General features: G+C 45.8%; 1 protein-coding gene across 1 annotated transcript; it reads left to right on the forward strand.

Moving 5' to 3' along the window:
* Window positions 1-445: 445 nt before the first annotated feature.
* On the forward strand, window positions 446-12,822 carry CKM (creatine kinase, M-type). Its single transcript, XM_027863747.1, has 8 exons — window positions 446-493; window positions 2,301-2,512; window positions 5,900-6,054; window positions 6,380-6,512; window positions 6,794-6,965; window positions 8,529-8,652; window positions 11,436-11,625; window positions 12,392-12,822. Exons 2-8 carry the CDS (start codon window positions 2,320-2,322, stop codon window positions 12,568-12,570), a joined length of 1,146 nt encoding a protein of 381 aa, XP_027719548.1. The 5' UTR covers window positions 446-493; window positions 2,301-2,319; the 3' UTR covers window positions 12,571-12,822.
* The last annotated feature ends 11,645 nt before the right edge of the window (window positions 12,823-24,467 follow it).

Below are 24,467 nucleotides of genomic sequence, written 5' to 3' on the forward strand. Positions count from 1 at the left end.
AGGGACGTGTCCTCCACTTCTTCCCCAATGTCCTCAGCCTGGAGCAAGTTGTTGCTTCCAGTGCAACTCAGCACTTGTTGTTGGGGGGGGGGGGGGAAGCGGGGGCCCCCCCCCCCCCCCCCCCACGGGGCCCCCGGGGGGGGGGGGGCCGGGGCCCCCGGGGCCCCCGGGGCCTGGGGGGGGGGGGGGGGGGGGCAAGCTGGGCTCCCCTCAGCCGCCCATACAAGGTATCCTGTGGGGCTCAGGCCACAAGGCACTCCTGGACCCCGGGGCCCAGCTGGGGGGGAGCCTAGGGCCAACCATGCTCCCTTGCCCGGGCACAATGCCCAGTGGGCAGCTCAGCTTCCTTCCCACCCTCCAGGGGGCTGGCCTGGCCCCCGCAAATGACAGCCCCTCTGGCTTCCCTATATAAGCCAGGGGCTACCCTGCCAGACCCCTGGGTCACCCATCAGTTGTAGGGGACACAGAGAGAGTCCAGTCCAGCCCAGCGCAGGTATGGTTCCAAGGGATTTGGGGGAGGGGTGGTTGGAAAGGGAAGGGGAGGCTGGGAGAAATTAAAGAGGGAAGGGGCTGAACTTGTCTCCCCAACTTCTCCTGCATAGGGTGGGCTCTTATCCAAGCACAATCTTACAACTATGACTAGGTGTGAATGACCCTGGATCTCCTTGTGTAGGTGTGCTCAGTCTGGCTGGCTGGCTCTGTGTTCCGTGTGTGACCATATGCGACTGTACGTGCGCTACTGGCTCCCTCTGGATTAGTGTGTGACTGTCTCTCTGTACCTGTGTATCATTGTGTGTCTACGTGACTGTGTGTGTGTGCGTGTGTGTGCACAACTGTAGGTTTCTCTGTGTCTGCTTAAGACAGATTGCTTCTCCATATATCTGATGATGATTCTGGGTCTCAGTTTCCTCATCTTGACAACCAACCTGAATGGCCCCTTCTAACTCTGTGATTCCGTGACCTTGCCTGTGCCTGAGTCTCTGACTGGATCTATGTTTGTGTGCCCCCTTATGCCGGTGCATGATGACTTTCTGGGTGTCTCTGGGTGGGGGGGATGCCCCAATGGACTGTGTGTGTCTTCATGTGACAGCTTTTGTCTGTGTGTGAGCTGGATCCTCCTCATGATGGTGTGCCCGCGCGCGCGCGTGTGTGTGTGTGTGCGCGTGCGCGCGTGTGCCCATGTGTGCCCCTGGTGTGTCCCTGTGTGTGTGTGTGGCCATATGCGCCCCACACGCGAGCCAGGGGACAGATGCTCCCCTTGTGTCAGGTCTCAGGGGGCCCTGAGGCCAACAGCTCCTGACTGGTTTTGTCTAGCCTAGGGCAGGGCTGGTGTCCTCTGCTGTTGTCCTCTCCCACCTCCCCCCTGGCTCCAGAGCGGCTGATTCGGTGCAAACAGAGCCCCCGGAATGTGGTGGGGGGAGGGGAGGGAGAATGGCCACAGCTGTGGGAGGCGGAGTCCATAGGCTAAAAATATCCCCCCAGGGATGGCAGCTCCAACTGCCCCCCCAACTCCTATAATTCCCCGCCTTCTCTGCCCCTTGTCTGCCCCCTCCCCCCAGTCGTCTCTAATTTAGGAGCACAGTAGCGTTTAGAGCTAGAAGGGACCTTAGAGATGATTTAGTCCAACCCTGCCATTTTACAGATGGGGAAACTGAGGTCTGGTCCTCAAGCTTTCCCCAACCCTAATGTTTTCCCCTCTCCTAAGACTGTCCACAATTCCACTCAACCCCTAAAATTCTCCTGACCTTCCTTCCCATCCCTCTGATTCTGCTCCTACTTCCTTCCTCCCCTCAACTAAGAGTCAGGAACCTCAGGTTCTAGTTTGACAGAATGCTGTGGCACTCCTCCCTTCTCTGGCCTCAGTTTCCCCATCTATACCTTGAGTGGGTTGAATTAGATCCATAAATCCAAAGTCCATCCAGCTCAAACATTCTAGTCTCAGACCCTACAATTCCAAGAGTCAAAGGTTCTAAAAGGCTAAGGTTCTGTTGGGTCAAAGAGTATAAGGATCTACAGAGACTAATATTCTGTTGAAAGCGTTCTAAGGTTCTTCTGAGTCTAAGATTCTATTGGGTCTGAGGTTCTAAAGTTCTACCTCATCTAAGATTCTTTGGGGTCTGAGGTTCTAAGGTTCTCCCAAGCCCAGGTTTCTTTGGGCTCCAGGTTATCTTGATCTTGCCACAGCAGCCAGAGCTCAAGCATCCTTCCCACCAGGATGACCCTTCTCTGAGACGTGGCGTCCTTCTCCTCCAGCCAAGCCCCAGCGGCTGGCCCTAGTGACCCCTGCTTCTGCCCCACAGGCCCTGCCCGACTGTCACCATGCCTTTCGGAAACACCCACAACAAGTACAAGCTCAACTTCAAGCCGGAGGAGGAGTACCCTGACCTGAGCAAACACAACAACCACATGGCCAAGGTGCTCACCGCAGACCTGTACAAGAAGCTCCGTGACAAGGAGACACCCTCTGGCTTCACTCTGGATGATGTCATCCAGACCGGGGTGGACAACCCAGGTGAGAGACCTGGTGCCGAGAGAGGGCGAGGGGGAGCGAGGCTTACCCCCCAGTCCCCAGAGGCTCCCAGAGCTACCCTAGACACTCCCAGAGGTGGCTATAAACACCCCACAGTCGACAGGGACACTCCCAGAGCCACCCTAGACAACCCTAGGACCCAAAGATGGCCATAAACACCTCCAGCATCTCCACACACTTCTAGAACCACCCTAGACATGCCACGAATCTAACCCAGATACCCCAAGGCCCCTATAGACACCCCAGGACTCCAGTAGACACTGTCCAGGACCCTAGAAATAGCCACAAATACTCCCTAGCATTCCTATAACCTCCCCCAAACCACCACAAACCTATCCCCAGAGCCCCACAGACACACCTGGGACCTAACTCAGGTTCTTACTCAGATACCCTGAGAGTCTTATAGACACCTCTGGGGTCTCAATGGACAACCCTGGGACACCCAGAAATGACTACAGACATTTCACAGCACCCCTATATAATTCCTGATCTACCACAGATATCCCCAGGATCCCAGAGACACACTCAAAACCTACTGGGACTATAATGAACGATCTCAGAACCCCCATAGACACACCAAGGACTTCTCAGACAGCCCTCTGGTCCCCTCCCTCCCAGTATGGAACAGTAGAAAAGGAAGTCTCTGGAGTCACTTCCGAGGCTCACTATTCATAAGACCTTGGACAAACCACCTCACTTCCCTGGGCCTCAGTTTCCCCATCTGTAAAGTGAGGGGGTGGAACTAGATGACCTCTAAGGTTCCTTCCAGATCTAACATTATCATTCTATAATCCCCATAGACTCTCTCAGGTCCTCCAATGGACACTCCCAAGTATCCTATATATTGCAGTTGTTTTTCCTTTGCTCTTGGAGAGGACTGTGACACCAGGAAGGTGATGCCATGACTTGCAAGTGATTCAAGTGACGGACGGCTGTGCAAAGTCTCCAGCCTCACTCTCTCTCTCCTCCAGAGCCATCTGGGTCCAGTGACCAGATATAGATCAGGACAACTAGAGATGGCCCTGGATGCAGGATCCCATAAATATCCCATAGATATGTCTGGGATTTCCATAGTTGGGGACTATGGAAGACTCATAAATAAATATGAGTTTGTAAAACTCATTGGTAATCTCAGAATCACTTACAAAGCCCTGCAGGAGCCCTGCTCACCCTCATCCCTTCAAATAGAGCCACAGGTAGTCCTAAACTGGGAGGTAGGAGACCTCAGCTGTGCCAACGAGTGGCTCTCTGACCTCGGACAAGCCTCTTTCCCTCTCAGGCCCTTGATTTCCTCCCCTACAACATCTCTGCGTTTGAATAAATGCTCTCAAAAGCCTCTGCCATACTTTTGCTTGAGACTGGCTAAGATTATGTCTAGCTCTGTCCCCTTGCTTCCGTGCCCTCTATCTGCCCAGATGGGTAGCTCACGCTCTGTCCTTCCTAAGCTCTGTTCTGTGGAAGCCTGGAGTGCCGTGGAGAAATCCCAATGCTGCCTCTACTTCCCCCTAAAATGTTTTTTTTTTGAGAGAGAGGCAATCAGGGTTGTGACTTGCCCAGGGTCACCCAGCTAGTAAGCATCTGAGAATAGATTTGAACTCAGGTCTTCCCAACTCCAGGGCTGGTGTTCTACCCACTGCACCACCTAGCTGCCTTCCCCAAATGTTAAATATGGCATTAGGAATCAGGTTTTTTGGACAAATAAATTGTGTGGTTCAGTTTCTTGGTGTAAAAATGATGCTTCTGTTTTGTTTCTAATGTCTTGGCAAGCTCTTTCTTGCCATGGCATGAATCTCCTAGCCCACTCTCCTCATCATCACCTCACCCCCACACCCATCCCCTTGGGCTCTCAGATCAGCATTTCACAGAATCCCAGGATTTCCAAATCGGAAGGACCTTCACAGACATATGTTGCAACCCACGTATGAACAAGGACCCCTGCTCCCATCCTACGAAGCATCGTGGTGGTATGGTGGTGGACTGGGGATCACCAGACCTGGGTTCAGATACTGTCTCTGCTACTTAATACCTGCATGATCATGGGCATGGCCCCTGTCTGAGTCTCAGTGTCCTCATCTTTAAAATAAAGATGTGATAATAAAAATTATACCACTTTAAGGTTTTCAAAGGGCTTTGCAAATTCTATTTCGGTTTATCCTCACAAACACCTTGGAAAATGGGCTCTATTGTTATACCTATTTTACAGATGAGGAAACTGAGGCTAACAGGCTACGTGACTCGCCCAGGGTCACACAGCTAGTAAATGTCTGAGACTGGATTTGAATCCAGGTCTTCCTGATTTCAGGCCGTGATCTATCCACTAGCTGCCTTTATTGGATTTCTTCTGAGCTCCATTCTTTCCAGGCTCAATATAGGATCCTGTGATCCCATTGCCCACAAGGGTCCATCCAACTTGGATTGATGTGTGAAGACCTGGGATGAAGGGCGATTGGCTGCCTCTCTGTATCAGGAAGTGTAGCCTTTCCTCAAGGCTAAATTTGTCACTTAGAAACTTCTTCCCAACGCTTGGTTTCACCCTCAGGGGCCAAGCAAGACAGATAAAAGCCTTCTCTCAAATCTCAACCTTTCATGTCTTTACCAACAGCCATCATGTCACCCCCGAGTCTTCTCCAGGTTAAACATCCCCAGTCCCTTCAATGGATCCCCATCTGGTAGGGGCTCTAGGTCCTGCACCCTCCTGGTCAGGGTTAGGATTAGGCTTCCCCTGGACAGTCTCTGGATTATCAATGATCTAATGGCCTTATCCTTGGAAGGCACACGACTCTTATTACAGCCCAAGAGCCTCGGTATTGCACATGGTCGTACATAGTGAGGAGTTTGTTTCCAAACTCACATAACCACTTGAGTCTCATCTCATATTTGTGAAATTGACTGTTTGAGTCCAGGTGTCAGACTTACATTTCTCTCTGTTTGCTTTTGTCATCTTACCATGGTTTCCATCAATGGATTTCAAGCCCCACAGTGTCCTATTTGCAAGATACTGAACCAGGCGATTTCCAAGTTCTCTTTCAGCTTTGACATTCCATTACTCTACAGTCTTTCCCAGCTCTGACATTCTCTGTTCTAAAGTCCTTTCTGCTGCTAACATTCTATGTCTTAAGGTCCCTGCCAGCTCTGACATCCAATGTTCTAAGAGCCCTCCCAGATCTGGCATTCTCTCTTCTAAGGTCCTCTCCACTGCTAACATTCTATGCCTTCAAATCCCTCCCCACTCTGACATTCCATGTTCTAAGCTTTCTTCTATCTTAAACATCCCATGTTCTAAGGGCACTCCCAGCTCTGACATTCTGTGTTTGTTTTAAGTTTCTGTGATTCTATGACCTCTGTCTCCCCTCTCATCCCCACACACAGGCCATCCCTTCATCATGACTGTGGGCTGTGTGGCTGGTGACGAGGAGTCTTATGTCGTCTTCAAGGACCTGTTTGACCCCATCATTCAGGATCGGCACGGGGGCTACAAGCCCACAGACAAGCATAAGACCGACCTCAACCATGAGAACCTCAAGGTAGAACCACTGGGGAAATGTTTGGTGGGGGGGAAGGGAAGGAAAGGGTAAGAAGTCAAGGCATGGAGGCAGTGGGGAGAGTGGAGAAGACCAGCACTGATGGAGGGAAATTAGGGGAGACTGAGTGAGATGGGGACTGATGGAGGGAGGTGAGTGCTGAAGGGGAAAGGTGAGGGCATATGAGAGGATGGGGAAGGGGGAGTGAGAGTTAGAAGAGGCTCGCTAGGCAGGGTTGAGCTAGGATACCCTCTGTCCAGGGGTGCCTTCCAGCGGGGAGACATCGATCCCTCCCTAAGCCAGCCTCCCTTGCCACACTGTCCCCTAGGGTGGTGACGACCTGGACCCCAACTACGTGCTGAGCAGCCGCGTCCGGACAGGCCGAAGCATCAAAGGTTACACCCTGCCCCCCCACTGCTCCCGGGGAGAGCGACGTGCTGTGGAATCCCTGAGTGTCCAAGGTGAGGGGCCCCCTTTGTCTCCACAAACTTCCCTGTCTGCATTCCCAGCCCAGGAAAGACCTTGTCTGTTTGTCCTTCATGAAGAAACTTTTCTCCATGCCACCATACCTTGTTCCATGCCTTTACCCCCTCTAAAATCTCCCCTCTAGAGACCCCTCCAATGCACATGGACCTCCTGTTGGGATTCCACCCACAGCCACCCTCCACGAGGTCTGGGTGCTCACTCTATGCTGTCTTCTCTCCCTCCCCCTCTCCCCCTCCCACCTTCCCCCAACCCCCAGCCCTCAACAGTCTGACTGGGGAGTTCAAGGGCAAATACTACCCTCTGAAGAGCATGACGGAGAAGGAGCAGCAGCAGCTGATTGATGATCACTTCCTCTTTGACAAGCCCGTCTCCCCCCTGCTGCTGGCCTCTGGCATGGCCCGGGACTGGCCCGATGCCCGCGGCATCTGGTGAGGAGCCCCTCCCACTGAGCGCCCCACTGCCAGAATGTGCCCTGGGCTCCCTGCAGAAGGCCCCTTCCCCTCCCTCTCCATTTCCTCATCTATACACAAGGTGTAGCTAGACATGAAGGACGGTCTAAACGCAGAGACACAACTCACAGATGGGATCTGGGATCTGGCCACTTTTGCTGGCACTGTGCTGATGGCAGTAGGAGCTTAGCCGTTGAGGCCAGGGAGAAGTATAGGACCATTGAGGCCGGGAGACCTCTCCCCTGGTCTTACTCTAGACTGACATCTCCACCTGCCTTCCCTCGCGTAACTCTAGTCCCAGGTCTGGGTCTGCATTCGGGATGAAAGCTATTTCCCTGATCCCTTTCAATGAGGAACGTACTGACAGCCCCACAAAAGACCGTCTTGAAGAGCTAGTTTGATCCTCTGTCGAAAAGAACCACAAACAGAAATAGGAGGTGGAGATTAGAATACACCAAAGAAAACGCAAGAATAAATGAGCTCTTCAGCTGGGTGTGAGATGGGACCTCAGCTCAAAACAAGAGAACAATCTTACCATGAGGCAGACTATTCTTAGATGTCTCTGAGGCTGCAAATGCTGAAAATCAAGAGACATGGCGGGGCTCAGCTCCTCTACGCGGCTGTGGCCTCAGGGCTCCAGCCGATCTAAAGTTCACTCTTTTCCTCTCTCTTGAGGGGTCTCCCTTAAGGTCCTCTCTCCAAGGATGGCTCCAACAAGTATGTCCCTGCTCCACTTACAAAGTGTCCTGGCTCAGCGTTCTCTCAGCCAATTAGGAGTCACATCTCCTTAAAAACACGCAGGTCCAGAGCATCCACCCCAGGCTAGTGAAAGATGATGAGGGAGTGGGGCTGGTCGGTCTCTGTAAGGGCTAAGAGCCTAGAATTCTTCGAATTCTAGAATTCAGAAATCCTAAGATTCCGTTTCAGAAAATTCAAATTCCAGCATGGTGGCACTTTTGGAAGTGTTTTTTATTTGGGATCAGAGTCCTTGACCTCAAATTCTGGCTTTGCCATGTGTGAACTGTGTTTCCTTGAACCAGTCCCTTCCCTCTCTGGGTCCAGAATGCCTCATTCACAAAATGAGGCACTTGGACACTACGGCTTCCTTCCAACTCTAAGGCTAAAATCATAACATTCCAAAATTTGGGGATGATCAGATCTGGGATCCTTGTGATTCCAAGAATCTGGGGCATGAGAACCACCTCCTCCTAGGATGCTAAGATTCCAATCTTCTGAGAATCTAGAAGTTTAGGGCTCTTCAGGACTCAGAGGAGGTGAGGGAAGGGTGATGGGCAAACTCTGAGATTTGAGGAGCCTACCGTTCTATGACCTGAGCTTGCTGTGATTCTGCCCAGCAACAATTCTGCCCCTATTGTTTACAGGGTCTCTTCTCAGACCCTTTCCTCTACACCCTCTTCCTGCTGACTCCTCCTGTAAGTCTACAGTCCCTCCCCACGCTAGGTAGCCCATTCAGGGAGGAGGAGAGGGTAGGGGACTTGGGGAACCCAATGGTCCTCTGATCCCCTTTCTTTCTTCCCTCAGGCACAATGACAACAAGAGCTTCTTGGTGTGGGTGAATGAGGAGGACCATCTGAGGGTCATCTCCATGGAGAAGGGGGGCAATATGAAGGAGGTCTTCCGTCGCTTCTGCGTGGGGCTGCAGAAGGTGGGCTGTGACCCCTGACCCCTGGTCCCTGGTCCCTGACACCACCCTCCTATGGAATGAAGATAGCCCAGGACTAGGAGTCAGGAAACCTGGGTTCAGATCCTGGTTCCAGTGCAGCTCTAGTCCCTGTTACCTTAGTAACCTGGCCCTCTGAGCCTCAGCTTCTCCATCTGTCGCAGGAAAGGTTTGGGCTAGCTGATGTCTGAGGTCCCTTCCAGGGCTAAATCTATGATAGTAAGATTGTACTTTAGGTCCATTACCTCATTTGTAAAATGAGGGCTTTGGATTTAGATTGGGGTTCTAAATTAACCCCAAGGGATTTGTGGATAGATTTCAGGGGGGATCTATAAATTTGGGTGGGAAAAAATGGCACCATTAACCTTGGCTTTCCTTTGTAATCCTATGTATTTTATTTTATGTTTTTAAAGCATTATTTTGGGAAGAGTTCTATGCTACAATAAAGGTTAAGAACTCATGGACCAGATCAGGGGTGGGGAACCCACGGTCTCAAGACCACATGTCGTCTAGGTCCTTGGGTACTGCTTTTTGAATGAGTCCAAGCTTTACAGAACATATTCTTTTATGAAGGTGATTTGTTCTGTGAAGCTTGGATTCAGTCAAAGGGTGCACTTGAGGACCTAGAGGGTCACACATGACGTTGAGGCCTCAGGTTCCCCACCCCTGGACTAGATGGTCCCTAGGGGCCCTTCCAAATCTAAAATCCTATGATCTCAACTCACCTCCTGTGTGACCATGAGCCAGTTGCCTCAGTTTCCCCCTTTGCTAAATATAGATAATAATACTTTCACTACCTACCTCACAGGGATATTTTGGGGAAAGTGCTTGGCAAATTAAATGTTAAAGCACCATAGAAATGCATGTTAAGTCTCAGGCAGAACTGCCCTGGTGATTCTGGTGCCTCAGACACTTAATCAACAAACATTTATTAAGTGTTCCCTATGTGCCAAGCACTGTGCTAAGGCACGGGAGATACAAAGACAAGAGACAGTCCAGGTCCTCCAGGAGCTAACATTTTATTTGGGGAGACAACATGCACCTATATAATATGTGTGTGCACACATGTCTATACATACACACATGAATAGTCTATATACATATTAAATACACATAGTGTATATATGCATGTGTTATGTATCTATAAAATATATATATATACTAAGCTCATATACATACTACTTTTATGTGTATATACATAATATATACACTATTTATTATGTCTGCGCGATACATACATGCATGCACGCATACACACATACTCACATGTATGATACATGGTGTCTGCATGGTACATATATGTGTACACACATATATGATATATTGTGTCTGCATGATACGTATATATCTCTGTATATATATATATATATACATGTATATACAATATACTATGTCTGCATGATACAGATGTATGTATATAATGTCTCCATGTGCATGTGTACACGTATGTACATATACAGGTACATTCCCATTAGACTCCCTGTTTGTTGAGAACAGAGGCTAATCTTGCCTTTCTTTGAATCTGCAACATTTAACACAGTGCCTGGCACATAGTGAGTAATTAATATATACTGATTGCTTTGTTGATATGAATAGATAAAAAATCGACAGAAAATCAATAGAAGACAATGGGTGGGGGGAGTGATACTCAAGAGTGCCCTCCAATCAAACACGGGGTTGGGTGTATTAGTGCCCAGCTCGAGCCCCATTGGGAAGAGCTCAGGACACCAGCTTGCAGGGGCGTGGGGGGGAGGGTTACAAGGGACACCCAGACCAAAGGACACAATGAGGGTGCCACTTGGCAGGGCCAGGAGGACCTCCCTAGGTGTGAGGCCTCAGGGGAGAAGCAGGAGCCATCTGGTATCCTCCTAGCCTAATTCAATATTCCTGGTACTTCCTTTGTACTCCCCTGAAGGACATGCATCAGCATGGAAGTGGGCAGAGGGTCACAGATTTAGAGCAGGGAGGAACAAGAGGGGACCTCTTATCTAACTCCCTCATTTTACAGATGAGGAAACTGAGACCCAGAGAGGATTCTCTCTGACTTGATATCTTGGGGCACCAGCCCTTGAATTCTCACTTTGAACTTCTTACCCCTGACCTGATTTCTTTAATCAGAACCCCCTGGAAATGGGAATGATAGAGTAGAGTTATGACCTTGGAGTCAGAAACCCTGGATTCCAATCCCAGGTTGGGTATTTATTTCCTAGCTGGAGAACACTTCATCTCTCTGAACTTCCATTTTTAGCAGGTGTTTTTGTCCAGGCTTGGGGTCTCCCGGCTATGTGGACATCCCTAGTGGGGACACTGCCTCTCTCAGGGCAGATAGGCAGCTTGTCTGAAATTTTGTCTGTGAGACCTTCCTGACTTGCCCAGAGTCACAGTGGGTGCCAGAGACAAGTCTTGGACCTGGGTCTTTCTGACTCCAAGGCTGGCTCTCTGTCTCCTAGCTCCCACTGCTTCCATGTTATCCATTTATTCCTTTATGAAACAAGAATTATCATCCTCACACCACCAATCACACAGGGATGCTTTGAGAAGTGCTAAATCTATAGGAGTTTTTGTGATTAACAGGAAAAAGCAGCCAGGATGTGGGTAGAAAACTGGCCTTGGAGCTAGAAAAAGCTGGATTCAGATCTAGCCTCAGACACAGACTTCTTTGTGTGTGTCCTCACACTGAGGAAATCACAGGTGTTGTCCCTCTCCCCTGATGATGACTATTTCCGCTATCACAGTGACTCATCCTTTCTCCTCCCTCCCCTCCCCAGATTGAAGAGATCTTCAAGAAGGCTGGCCACCCTTTCATGTGGAATGAACATCTTGGTTACGTCCTCACCTGCCCTTCCAACCTCGGTACTGGCCTGCGTGGGGGTGTGCACGTCAAACTGGCAAACCTCAGCAAGCACCCCAAGTTTGAAGAGATCCTCACCCGCCTGCGTCTGCAGAAGCGGGGCACAGGTGGGTACTCGCTCATCCAGCTATCCTGAGTGAATGTGGCATGGCCCATCCCATTGTCCCAGCCAATTATTAAGTGTCTCCATGGGGACTGGACTGGGAACCTCTATGAGCATTCAGTATTTCCATGGATTGATGCTAGGTGCCTGTGGATGTTGGCCAACCCGATAAAATCGGATGTCTCTATGGGCACTGGATATGTTCATGGGTGTTATATAGCCCCATGGGTGCTGACTCTTACCATGGATATTGGGTGTCTCATACAACTCCATGAATGTTGGCTATCTTCAATGGTGTTAGATATCTCCATTGGCATTGTGTATCTCCATGGATATTACATATGGATGTTATATATTAGGGCAGCTAGGTGGTACAGTGGATAGAGGGCTTGGGAATAGAGTCAAGAAGATCTGAATTCAAATCCAGTCTCAGATTTAGTAGCTATGTGATCTTGGGGAAGTCTAACTTCTGTTTGCCTCAGTTTCCTTAACCGTAAAACAGGATGGTAATAGCACTTCCTTCCCAGGGTTGTTGTAAGGATAAAATGGCATGATATTTGTAAAGTGCTTAGCACAGTGCCTGGCACATAGTAGGTGCTCTATAAATGCTAGATAACAGTGATATTATGATATCTGGTATCTAGGTAGGTGACATATAGTCCCATGGGTATCTATCTCTCACGTCCCTGGTCCCTGCCCCTTCACTCCAAACGCCTTAGGATCTTGCTTTGAGCCATTCACCCATCCTCTCCCTTCTACCTCCCCTACAGGTGGTGTGGATACAGCAGCTGTGGGATCTGTATTTGATGTGTCCAATGCAGACCGACTGGGCTCCTCAGAGGTGGAGCAGGTGCAATTGGTAGTGGATGGTGTGAAGCTCATGGTGGAGATGGAGAAGAAACTGGAGAAGGGCCAGTCCATTGATGATATGATCCCTGCTCAGAAATAAGGGCCTCCACCTTACTGGCCCCCTACATGTACACACCACCTGGAGCCCCACCCTTCCCTTTCTTATCCCCAGAACTCCAACTACCATGTAGAATTCCAGTCAATGGGAGTTTGGTAATGAACTCCACCCACCAGGTGTCCTGCTTGGAGTTCTAGCCAAAGAAGACCACCACCTGTATTTGGAGACCTAACCACTTCCTGGAGCTCTGCAGCATGGGGCCTCTTGCTCCCTTTGGGAGTTCTCCCCTCTCCCTTCCACTCCCAACAATAAAATCTATGGCGGCCCCAGAGTTTAGTGTCTTGTGGTTTTTGGGAAGGGGGAAGACAGGGATATTATAAAGCATCAGAATTAATGGATGGGGGAAGAGTGAGAACCAGACTCCCTCTGTTCCAAGGAAGACGTAAGTTGGCATTTCCTTCAAGACATCCTTCACCCATTCCAATAATAATCACAGAGCTTGGAACCTAAGAATTAGACAGCATCTCAGAACCCGTCTAGTTCCATCTACCCTTAACCAATAAACCTTCAATGACATTGGAACTGGCTGTCCAGTGGCTGTCCAGTCTCTGGTAGAAGACCTCGAGTCAAGAGAAACACCCAGCCAGTGCCATGACTAGGAAGTGTTGCATCACAGGCAATCACTGCAAATGGAACACGGACTGATGGACATCTAAGGCACCATCAGTTAAGGAGAGTTATGGACATTGCCCAGAGGTGGAAAACAGAAACCCTGGCACATCATCCTCTGTGGGGTCACAGCAAGATATGGCTTCTAGGGGGGCTACTCACCATCATCCCCTTCCACCCCTCCAGAAGGGGCCCATAGATAGCTTTCTTTTCTTTAGAATGGATTTTTATTGATAACTTTTGTTATCACATCACCTAAATTTCCCCCTTCCTTCCAGAGAGTAATTCTTTACAAGAAAAACTTTTTTTTTTTGAGAAAAAGGGGAAGAGGAAAAAATTCCTTAAAATTAATCAACACCTAAAAAATTCTGCCTTTATATACACTGCTCCACGTCTTTGAGCACTCCCTCTCTCTACAAAAGAGTGGGGGGAGATATCTTCTCATATCACTTCCTTTGGGGCCAAACATGTTCGTTGTCATATTGTATGACTTGTTCTTCGTTGTTGTGTTAATCTTTGCATTTATATGGTGGCAGTCAATGTGTTCATGATATCCCTGGCTCTACTCACATTGTGGCATTCACGTAAATATTCTCATGCTCCTCAGTATCTATCAAATTCATCATTTCTTACAGCACTCTCACATAAATTATATTAACATACCACAATTTGTTTAGTCATTCCCTAATGGGTACCTACTTTGTTTCCAATTCTTTGTTATCATAAAAATGCTACTATGAAAATTTTAACATATATGGAGACTTTCTTTTTATTAATGATCTCTTAGAGATATAAGCTTAGTAATGGAATCTGTGGGTCAAAGACTATGGACATTTCATTTTACTTTATTTTCATAATTCCACATGTTTGTACTGCTTCACATCTCCACCAATAATGCACCAGTATGTGCTGATCTTCCCACAACCCCTCCAACATTGACTATTCCCATCTTTGTCAATTTTCTGGGTGTGAGATGAAACTATTGGGTTGTTATGATTTGCATTTCTCTTATTATTAGTGATTTGGGGTGTTCTTTCATATGTTTATCAATGATCTTCAATTCTTCTTTAAAGACCTGTTTGTTCACATCTTTTGACCACTTATTTTTTGAGGAATAGCTAGCTTTTGATATTATATACACACTTATATGTTTGTATATACATATACACATACAAATTTATGGTACTTCTCTATATAAAACATTGTGATACACACACACATAACAAACCCTTATCAGAGATATTTGATTCAAAGATTTTTTTTCCTCATTCAATGCTTTCTTTCTTATCCTAAGTACATTAATTTTGTTTGAGAAGCTTTTCAATTTCATGTAATCAAAGTTATTTTATCAGATGCAAATGTGTATGTATACATATAATATACACACACATACACACAAATATATTTGCTCATTGCCAATGAAAAAATTTGTTTTGCTTGACTGTACATGTTTGTAACTGGTAGGGTATTTTTCCTCATTTTTCAATGAGGAAGGAGTTTGGGATGGGAAGAAAAGGAAGGTTTTGTTGGTTGAAATATATATATATATAATTAATTTTTTAAAAAAGAATACAGTTTCTAGGCAGTCAATAAGTATTTATTAAACACTTACTATGTGCCAAGCACTGTGTTAAACTTTAGGGATATAGAGAAAGACAAAAACCAGTCCCTTCCCATAAGGAGCTTACACTCTAATGGAAGAAACAATACGCAAACAACTGTGTACAAACAAGTTGTGAGTGGGATAAACTGGAAATAATCAGTAGAGGGAAGGCACTAAACTTAAGGGGGATCAGGAAAGGTGAGATTTTTGCTGGCATTCAAAGGAAGCCAGGGAAGGTAGGAGACAGCTATGAGGAAGGAGAAAATTCCAGGCTTGGGAGAACCAGTAAAAATGCCGAAGGCAAGATATGGAGTGTCTTGTTTAAAGAACAAGAAAGCCAGCATCATGGGATCACAGAGTCCATGTTGGCTGGGGTGGGGGAGGGTGGGAAGGTAAGGTGTGAGAAGACTGGAAAGGTAGGGGAGGGTCAAGTTATGAAAGGCTTTAAATGCCAAAAAGAAGATTTTATATTTGATCATAGAAATGATGGGGAACCACTGGAGGTGATCAAATAGACAGGTGACATGGATAAACCTGCTTTTTAGGAAAATCACTTTGACAGCTGAATAGAAAATGCACTGGAGTGGAGAGGCAGGAAGATCAATCATCAAGCTATTGCAATAATCCAAGAGTGACCAAGTGAGTGAGGTGATGAGGGCCTGTACTGGAGTGTAAAGGAGATAAGGGAGTATGTGACGGAGATGATACAAAGGCAAAATCAACGGGCCTCGGCGCCATATTGGATATGGGGGATGAGAGAGGGGGAGGAGCCTAGGATGACACCTGGGTTATGAGTCTGAGGGACTGGGAAGGTGGTGCTACCTTTGACAGTAAGAGGGAATTTGGGGAGGAAGAAGGTTTAGTGAAAAGATAACGAGTTCAGTTTTGCATATGGTTGCATTTAAGATGTCTACTGGATATCCAGCTCCAAGTGCCCAGTAAGCAGTCAGATATATGAAACTGGAAGCCAGCGGAGAAGTTAGAGCTAGATAAGTTGATCTGAGAACCAAACTGCCCAAGCAGTAAAGTCTCTGAAAATTATAATGGACCAAACAGTAACTAATAATTCTACGAGACAATAAGATATATTAAAAAAAAAGTGAAAAGGCTGAAAAATAGAAAATATAACATATCTGTCAGCAAAACAACTGACTTGGAAAACAGATCAAAGAGATATGATTTAAGAATTGTTGGACTAAAAGGATATGAACAGGCAGTTTTCAGATGAAGAAATCAAAACTATCTATAGTCATATGAAAAAATGCTCTAAATCACTATTGATTACTGAAATACAAATTAAAACAACTCTGAGGTACCATCTCACACCTATCAGATTGGCTAATATAACAAAAAAGGAAAATGATAAATGTTGGAGAAGATGTGGGAAAATTGGAACACTAATGCATTGTTGGTGGAGTTGTGAACTGATCCAACCATTCTGGAGGGCAATTTGGAACTATACCCAAAGGGCTATAAAAATGTGCATACCCTTTGACCAAGCAATAGCTCTTCTAGGGTTGTATCCCAAAGAAATCATAAAAAAGGGAAAAGGACCCACATGTACAAAAATATTTATAGCAGCTCTTTTTGTGGTGGCGAAGAATTGGAAATTGAAGGGATGCCCATCAACTGGGGAATGGCTGAACAAGTTGTAATATATGATTGTAATGGAATACTATTGTGCTATAAGAAATGATGAGCAGGTGGATTTCAGAAAAACCTTGAAAGACTCGTATGGTCTGATGCTGAGTGAAGTGAGCAGAACCAGGAGAACATTGTACATAGTAACACCAACACTGTGCAATGACCAACACTGATAGACCTAGCTTTTCTCAGCAATCCAAGGATCTAAGACATCTCCAAAGGTCTCATAATGGAAAATGCTATCCACATCCAGAGAAAGAACTTTGGAGTCTGAATGCAGATTGAAGCATACTATTTGCTCTTTTTTTTTCCTTTCTCCCAGTTTTCCTCTTTTGTTCTGATTCTTCTTTCACGACATGACTAATGTGGAAATGTATTTAATATAATTTTACATGTATAACCTATATCAGATTACTTGCCATCTTGTGGAGGAGGGAGGGAAGGGAGAGAGAAAGAAAAAAATTTGGAACTCAAAATCTTATAAAAGTGAATGTTAAAAACTATCTTTACATCTAATTGGAAAAAATAAAATACTATTAAGTGGAAGAAAAAAAAGAATCATTGGACTACCTGAAAACCCCAACCAAAAAGAAAAAAAAGGCCTAGACATCATATTTCAAGAAATTATAAAAGAAAACTACCCAGATCTCTTAGAACCAGAGGGCAAAGTAGAAATAGAAAGAATCTACTGATTACCTCCTAAAAGAAATCCCAAAATGAAACTCCAAGGAACATTATAGCCCAAATCCAGAGCTTCCAGATCAAAGAAAAAAAATATTGCAGAAAGAAACAATTCAAGTACTGAGAGCAACAGTTAAGATTAGTAGCCACTACTTAAAAGAAACAGAGAGCTTGGAATACAGTTTTCCAGGAGGCAAAGAATAGACTTACAACCAAGAATAACCTACCCAGCAAAACTGAGAATAATCCCACAAAGGGTGCGGGAATTCACCTTTAATGAAATTGAGAACTTCTAAGAATTCCTGATGAAAAGACCAGAACTTCATAGAAACTTTGAAGTACAAACATAAGAGTCAAGAGAAATATAAAAAATAGATAAAAAATATAAATAGAAAATTGTAATTTTTAGTAAAGGATGAACTGCTTACATTTTAATATGGAGAGGTGATCCATGCGCCCCTCCTCTCAACCCCATCATCATCAACAGTCATGGAGGGAGTTTAATTAGACAGGGGGCCTGATATGGATTCTGTTATGTCTTAAGGATCTTAAAAGAAGAATGGAGAAGGAGGAGAAGATGACTATACTGGGGGGAGGGAGAAGAACTTAGGAGAAAATACTAAGGAAAATAAATGGGGGCATGCAGGTAGAAGTCTATTCAAACAAGGAGGAAAGGGCACGGAGGAAAGTGACTAACACTTGAACCTCACTGTCATCTGAACTGGTCAAAGGAGGGAAGGCTACACACACACACACACACACACACACACAGTGTTTGATACAGAAATGTATTTTACTAAACAGGGAAACGGGAAGGAAGTGAGATGGGGAATTGGGGAGTAGAGGGAGAGTTAAGGAAAAGCAGTTAGGTGGTGCAGTGCCAGGCTTAGAGTCAGGAAGACTCCTCTTCCTGGGTTCAAATCTGGCTCCAGACATTTACTAGCTGTGTGACCTTGAGCAAGTCACTTCAGCCTGTTTGCCTCAGTTTCCTCATCAGCAAAATGAGCTGGAAGGGGCAGCTAGGTGGCATAATGGATAGAGCTCTGGCCTTGGAGTCAGAAGGATTGGAGTTCAAATCCGGCCTCAGACACTTGACATTTACTAGCTGTGTGACCCTGGGCAAGTCACTTAACCCCATTGCCTAGCCAAAAAAGAAAAAAAAAACATGAGCTGGAGAAGGAAATGGTGTATCTTTGCCAAGAAAACCCCCAATGGGGTCACAAACAGTAGAATATGACTGAAAAAATGACTGAGCAAGGTTAAGGGAAGAATGAGTTCTAAGTGAAATAAACTCTAAGGAAATACAAAAAGATTGATAGCAGCTCTTTTTTTCAGTGATAAAGAATTAGAAGGTGAGGTTTGCCCATCAATAGGGGAATGGCTGAACAAGTATACAAATGTGATGGACATACTATTGTGCTATAAGAAATGATGAAGGGGATTGTTTTAGAAAAACTGAGAAGGTTTATATGACTGATGCATAGTGAGCAGAGCCAGAACAGGTTATGTAATGACAATAATTTGGTAAAGACAAACATCTTTTTTTTTCCTATAAAGTTTTTAATAGTTTGTTTACAAGTTCTGTTATTCTCTGTCTCTCTCTGTCTCTGTGTCTGTCTCTCTTCCTCTCTGTCTCTCTCCTTCCCTCTTTCTGTGTTTCTCCCTCTCTACTTTTCTCCGCCTCTCTGTCTCTCCTGCCCACTGTATCTCTATCCCTCCCTCCTTCTCTCTCTGCCTCTGTATCTCTGAAAAGACAAACATCTTTAAAAGAATTAGCAATTCTAATCAACCTAATGATCGACCATAATCTGGAGGACACATGATGAAATAGGCCACTTATTTCCTGATAGAGAGATGAAGGACTCAGAGTGCAAAAAGAGACATTTTTGGGGGTGTGGTTAATGCAGAAATTTGTTTTGCTTAAATACATACATACATACACACACGTACATAATGTTTGTTTATATTTCTTCTTCTTTCTTTCTCAATTGGGGGTGGGTAGGAAAGAGAGGTGGATTTTTTGCTGACAAAAAAAATGGTTGAAAACTAAAAATAAATAAATTTATGGACAAAAAAAAATAAAATCCTTCCTACCAAAAAAAAAGAAAAAAATGAATAAACAAAACCCAAAAAACATTCCAAGCCTTAGGAAGGGTAATAGGCTTGAACAGCTGAATTATATATGAACTGGGCAGCAAAGACAATGAACTGGCTTCTAGAGCATTAGGTGCATTCCTACCTTTGTCCCTAGCTACTTACCTGCACGAGACCCCAAAAGGAGTCTGAGAAGTGTAACTGACTGAATCGGGACTGATTACCAAAGCCAGGGTAGAGTACCTCAGCAAGGATTATCAAAGAGGGGAGGCCAGATTCCCTCCACCTCTGACTTTGCCTTCCTAAGCTGTGAGTCCCTTCCCTTGCTAAAAAAAGCACAGTATTGCTCCATCTAAAAAGAGCACTGTTAACATTCTATTGAGGGGAGTGCAGCAGCACCCAGCAGAACCAGTGGCTGAAGGTGATAAAAGACTGAAGCTCCCCATTATAGAGTGGGTCCAGGGAATCCATCGGAAATACTGCATACGAGAAGAGTCTAGGAGCATAATGACTTGCCCAGCCCAATCCAGCAGCAGCTGCCAAATGGATCAGTGACCTGCCTGGCCCAATCTGATAAAAGCCCAGAGGCAAAGTGACCTGTCTGGTTTGACCCGGCAGCAACTGAACCTGGGGAGGAGGGAAGAGTTCAGCAACCAAGTGACCTTCAAGACCCAGCCCAGCTGAGCTACCCATCCAGGTGAGACACCACGACCTTCAAGAAGCCAGCCCAGCTGAGCAGGGGGTCAGCTAATGTCACAACCCAAAGCAAATTTTTTGAGACTCCCTCAGGGAAAAAAAAAGCAAAAGACATCAAGACCCTGCACTTTCAGAGTTGTGAGTTGCCTTGGTGACGTGTGTTCCCTCCACATGTGCTTCAGTATCATTATACTTCAAAATCATGTTCACTCTTTTCACCTGGGAAGAGAAGAGATTAAGCATTTATTAAGCACCAACTATATGCCAGACACTGTGGCAAGTGCTTTACAAATATTATCTCATTTGATTCTCACAATAACCCTGAGAGGAAGGTGCTTTTATGATCCCCACTTTACAATTGAGGAAACTGAGGTAGATAGAGGTGGACTTGCCCAGGGTCACATAGCTAAGTAAATATGTCTGAGATTGGATTTGAACTCAAGTCTTCCTGACTCCAGTGTTCCATCCACTGCACCCTCTAGTCTGTATAGTCTGTATATATTTGTGGGTGAGTGTGCCCCTGGTTTGGGGGAATTGCTGTTCTTGCTATGTCATTAGAGTAAATGTCTTTGAAGAAAGAAAAAGAGGAGGAAAGAAAGAACGAGAAAGAAAGGAAAGAAGGAAGGAAGAAAGAAAGAGAACGGAAGGAAGGAAGAAAAGAGGAAGGAAGGAAGGAAAGGAAGGAAGGAAGGAAAGAAGGAAAGAAAGAAGGAAAGGAAAGGATAAATTGGACCTAGCTCTTTTGATCTCATGTCTCATGACTAAGGAAAAATAGCTGAGTGGTGTGTGTGTGTGTGTGTGTGTGTGTGTGTGTAGCACTCAGACTTAGCAGGCGCATTATGGTCCCAAGCTCACCCTCCACCCTTCCAAGAGGGACCTGATATGCCCCCTCTGCCATGTTGAGGGATTGTTGCTGTTCACTCATCATTTTCTAAGAGGACCAGTGACAACAAGGGGTGATCCTTGACTTGTGAATGAACTGAATTTGATTGAGGCAGAGCTTCATAAAATTGTCAGCCTCACTCTCTCTTCCTGAGGCAATGAAGTCCAGTGGCAGGACAAAAGTCAGGATGATTGGTGATGGCTGGGATGCAATGGATGACTTAGTTGGCTTTGATGTCTGACCAAACTCCAAACACTCAATAGCACCTGCTTCTGCCGCCTCTGTGGCCATTGGAACAAATAATTCACATTAGCCTATTCTGCAGGAGAAAAGTCTTCACATACTTGGTGTAGCAGCTCCATCCCCTAACTCACCAACAGGTTTGTGACCCATTGGTTACCCTCAGCCTGGTTTAGCCCATCTGCCAAGATGGTTTCCTGAGGTGTGGCTGCTACCCATGCTACAGCTTCTTGGAGCCACAGATGAGAGTTGAATATCAGCTGGACATTAAGGGTGGATGAGCAGCCCTGAAAAGGGCTCAGCAGCCCTCACACCAGAGGTGCTAGTCCTCCCTGAACACCCCATAACTGGGAGTTGACTGGCATTCCCAGGAAACATTTGGAGGTAACATCAGTTAGGGAACGGGTGTTGAGACTCCTTAATATCTGATCTAACTTTTTGCTGTTTAGTTTTTCTATTCTGTGTGGTTTTTTAAGTACCTTTTGCCCTGATTGCATAAATCATTTAGTTTGGACTAACTGAGAGTCATTGGATGGGGGCCTAGAGCTATGAATTTGAATAAGCAATACCTCAAATGGGGCCATGAACCTGGTTGTAGCAGAGAGGGGCGGTCATTGCTATATTCTAGAAGCACTGGTGATTAGTATTCATCACGTGTTGCTATGGGCTGGCTACCTCTCTGTAAGCCATTGTGCTGACCTCATTGTTGTATGCCTGTGAAATCTGGATAGTATACCAGCACCATGCCAGGAAACTGAATCACTTCCATTTGAATTGTCTTAGGAAGATTCTGAAGATCCCCTGGCAGGATAAGATACCGGACGAGGTCCTTTCTCGAACTAAACTGCCAAGCATTCAAACTTTCCTTCAGAGAGCGCAACTCCGATGGGCTGGCCACGTTGTTTGAATGCCAAACATTTGCTTGCCTAAAAGACTATTTTATGGAGAACTCACAAAAAGCAAGTGCTCATGTGGTGGTCAGAAAAAGCGATACAAGGACACTTTCAAGGTCTCTCTGAAGAACTTCGGAATTGATTACATGACATGAGACACTGGCATAGGACCAGCCAGCATGGTGTGCCTGCATCAAAGAAGGTGCTGTGTTTTATGAGCAAAGCAGAATTGAAATAGCTCAAAATTAGAGAATCCATCCCAAATATTCACATGGACTATTTGTGCCTGACTTGTAGTAGAACATTCTGAGCTTGTATTGGTCTGATCAGCCACGGTCGGACACAATGTAATTTGACTTTAAGATAGTGATGTCATTTTGTTCCTCTTAGAGAACAAAGGACCATAACCAACCAGCCAACCAACCTCTCTCTGTATTTATCTTGGGTTTCTGCTCCCTGCTAATCATTTTTGTTTGATCATTTGGGGCATAGAGAACATTTTCCTTGAAAGAGAAAACAAAAGTAAACATGGTTTGGACAATTTAGCTTATCAGTTGAGATAATGTTATTAAAGTGCTTAGTGCAATGCCTGGTACTTAGTAGGTGCTTAATACATGCTTATTCCTTCTCTTCTTCCCTTTCCCTCTCTCCCTCCCTTCCTCGCTCCTTCCTTCATCCTTGCCACATCTACCCCAAGAGCCAATCCTGTCCCTTCTTTGACTCTCCTCTTGGTCCCAACAGTAAAAACAAACCCCCACTCCCCCCCCCAAAAAAACCAACCTTTTTGGTTGTCTTTAGCAATCACTCCCCGGCTCAGTGCATTCTGGAATTGAGCACTCCCAACACAGTCCATAAAGGACCAAACCACTACTCTTCTGCCTTCATCTGCAGTTACCTGTCCTTACTCTCATCTTCTATGTACGTCTCTTAAAAATCTGAGTTGCCTGATGAGTTCCTCCTCCCCTTCCCTCCCCCCAACCCGCGCCGGGCATCCATGGCAATCTCTCTAGGTGGTTATCCCTTTTCCCTACTCATAGTCATTCCTACTTAAGTCTTCAGTTAAGAGCTTACCATCCCTTTTGGTCTGAGTTCATCCTGAAAATATTGGGCACTGGACCATACTTGTCTGAAGGGCGGCTCGGAGCCTGGGAAGTTTGTAAGGCAGGAATTTGGCACGAAGGATAGAGGTGGAGGGCGATGTCTAATGCTGCTCCACCTGGCTCATTTCCGTTCACCTTCAGCCTTCCCTTCCATGTTGTCTTTCTTGGACTATTCCACCAGATGGCACCACCTTCCAGGAGAGAGAACGTGGCATAGAGAATTGAGTGCAAGCCTTGGAGTAAGAAAGATGGGGGACTGAATCCTCACTGTGTGACCTTGGGCAAGTCACTTAACCTATTTCACTTCAGTTTCTTCAATCAGTAAATTAGGGATAATAACAGCACCTACCTTGCAGGATCGTTGGAAGATCAAATGAGATAATATTTGTTCAGCACTTAGCACAGTGCCTGGCACATGGTAGGTGCTATATCAATGCTCATTCCCTTCCTTTTCCTCCCCCTTTGGGACCCTAGGAAGGACTTGCTCCTCTAGAGGTGGTCCTGCTTTCCCTTCTGCAGGAAGAGCCCCACACCTATGACAGAACACAGAGCTTTGTATTCATCGGTCATTCTTTCTTCTCTGTCTCCCCTTCTTTCCAGTTCCTGGCAAAGCCTTTCTTCCTCTTTATATTCCTTTTCAAGTTAATTTCACTTTTCTAGCTCTCCTGCCATACTTTCAAGGAACATTGCATTCCCCCTGATAACTTGGGGAGTGGAAATATGTTCCTTTCACTTTCTCCTCCAGGACAGGATTAAACTGTACACTGTGCATGCATAGGTGTTGCATGGTTCTGGAAGAAAAACAAGCATAAAACACTCTCTTCGAGTCACTGCAAAATTGCCCTTGTCCTTCCTCTTGAAGCAAGATTCATAGTCATTTGTCTTCTTTTTTGGCATCTTTTTCCCTTGACTTAATGCTGTCAATCCTAACTCCTTTGTCAAACAACTCATTTGAGAACCTCATGTCACTTGGCTGCTGATTTCTAGATCTTTCCGTTTTCTGAATTTTAGGATCCTCTGCCCCAGTTTGGGGGGACATTGATTTAACAGACAGAAATCAAGAATACAAAAACACACAAGACAAAAGTAGGAAAAATTGAGTTCCAATTCTGAGTCAGCTGGGTGACCCTGGGCAAATCATTTATGTGCTCTGTGCCTTAGTTTCCTCATCTGTAAAATAGAGGTAATACTGGCACCTCCCTCCTAGGATTGTTGTGAGGATCAAAAATAATATGCGTGATGTGCTTTGCAAATCTTAGAGCTCTGTGTAAATGCTAGCTATTATTAATAATTAATATTTATTATTACTACTACTGCTAATAATAATAATGATGATGACATCTACCCAATTTGTTTCATGTCACCACTGGGTCTCTGGATATTTTCCTTCACATCCTTGGCTGGCAGGCTTTCTGTCTAAGGAGAATTTCCTTCCT

Source organism: Vombatus ursinus, unplaced genomic scaffold, assembly GCF_900497805.2.
Source record: "Vombatus ursinus unplaced genomic scaffold, bare-nosed wombat genome assembly UNPS02000021.1, whole genome shotgun sequence".
NCBI lineage: Eukaryota > Metazoa > Chordata > Mammalia > Diprotodontia > Vombatidae > Vombatus > Vombatus ursinus.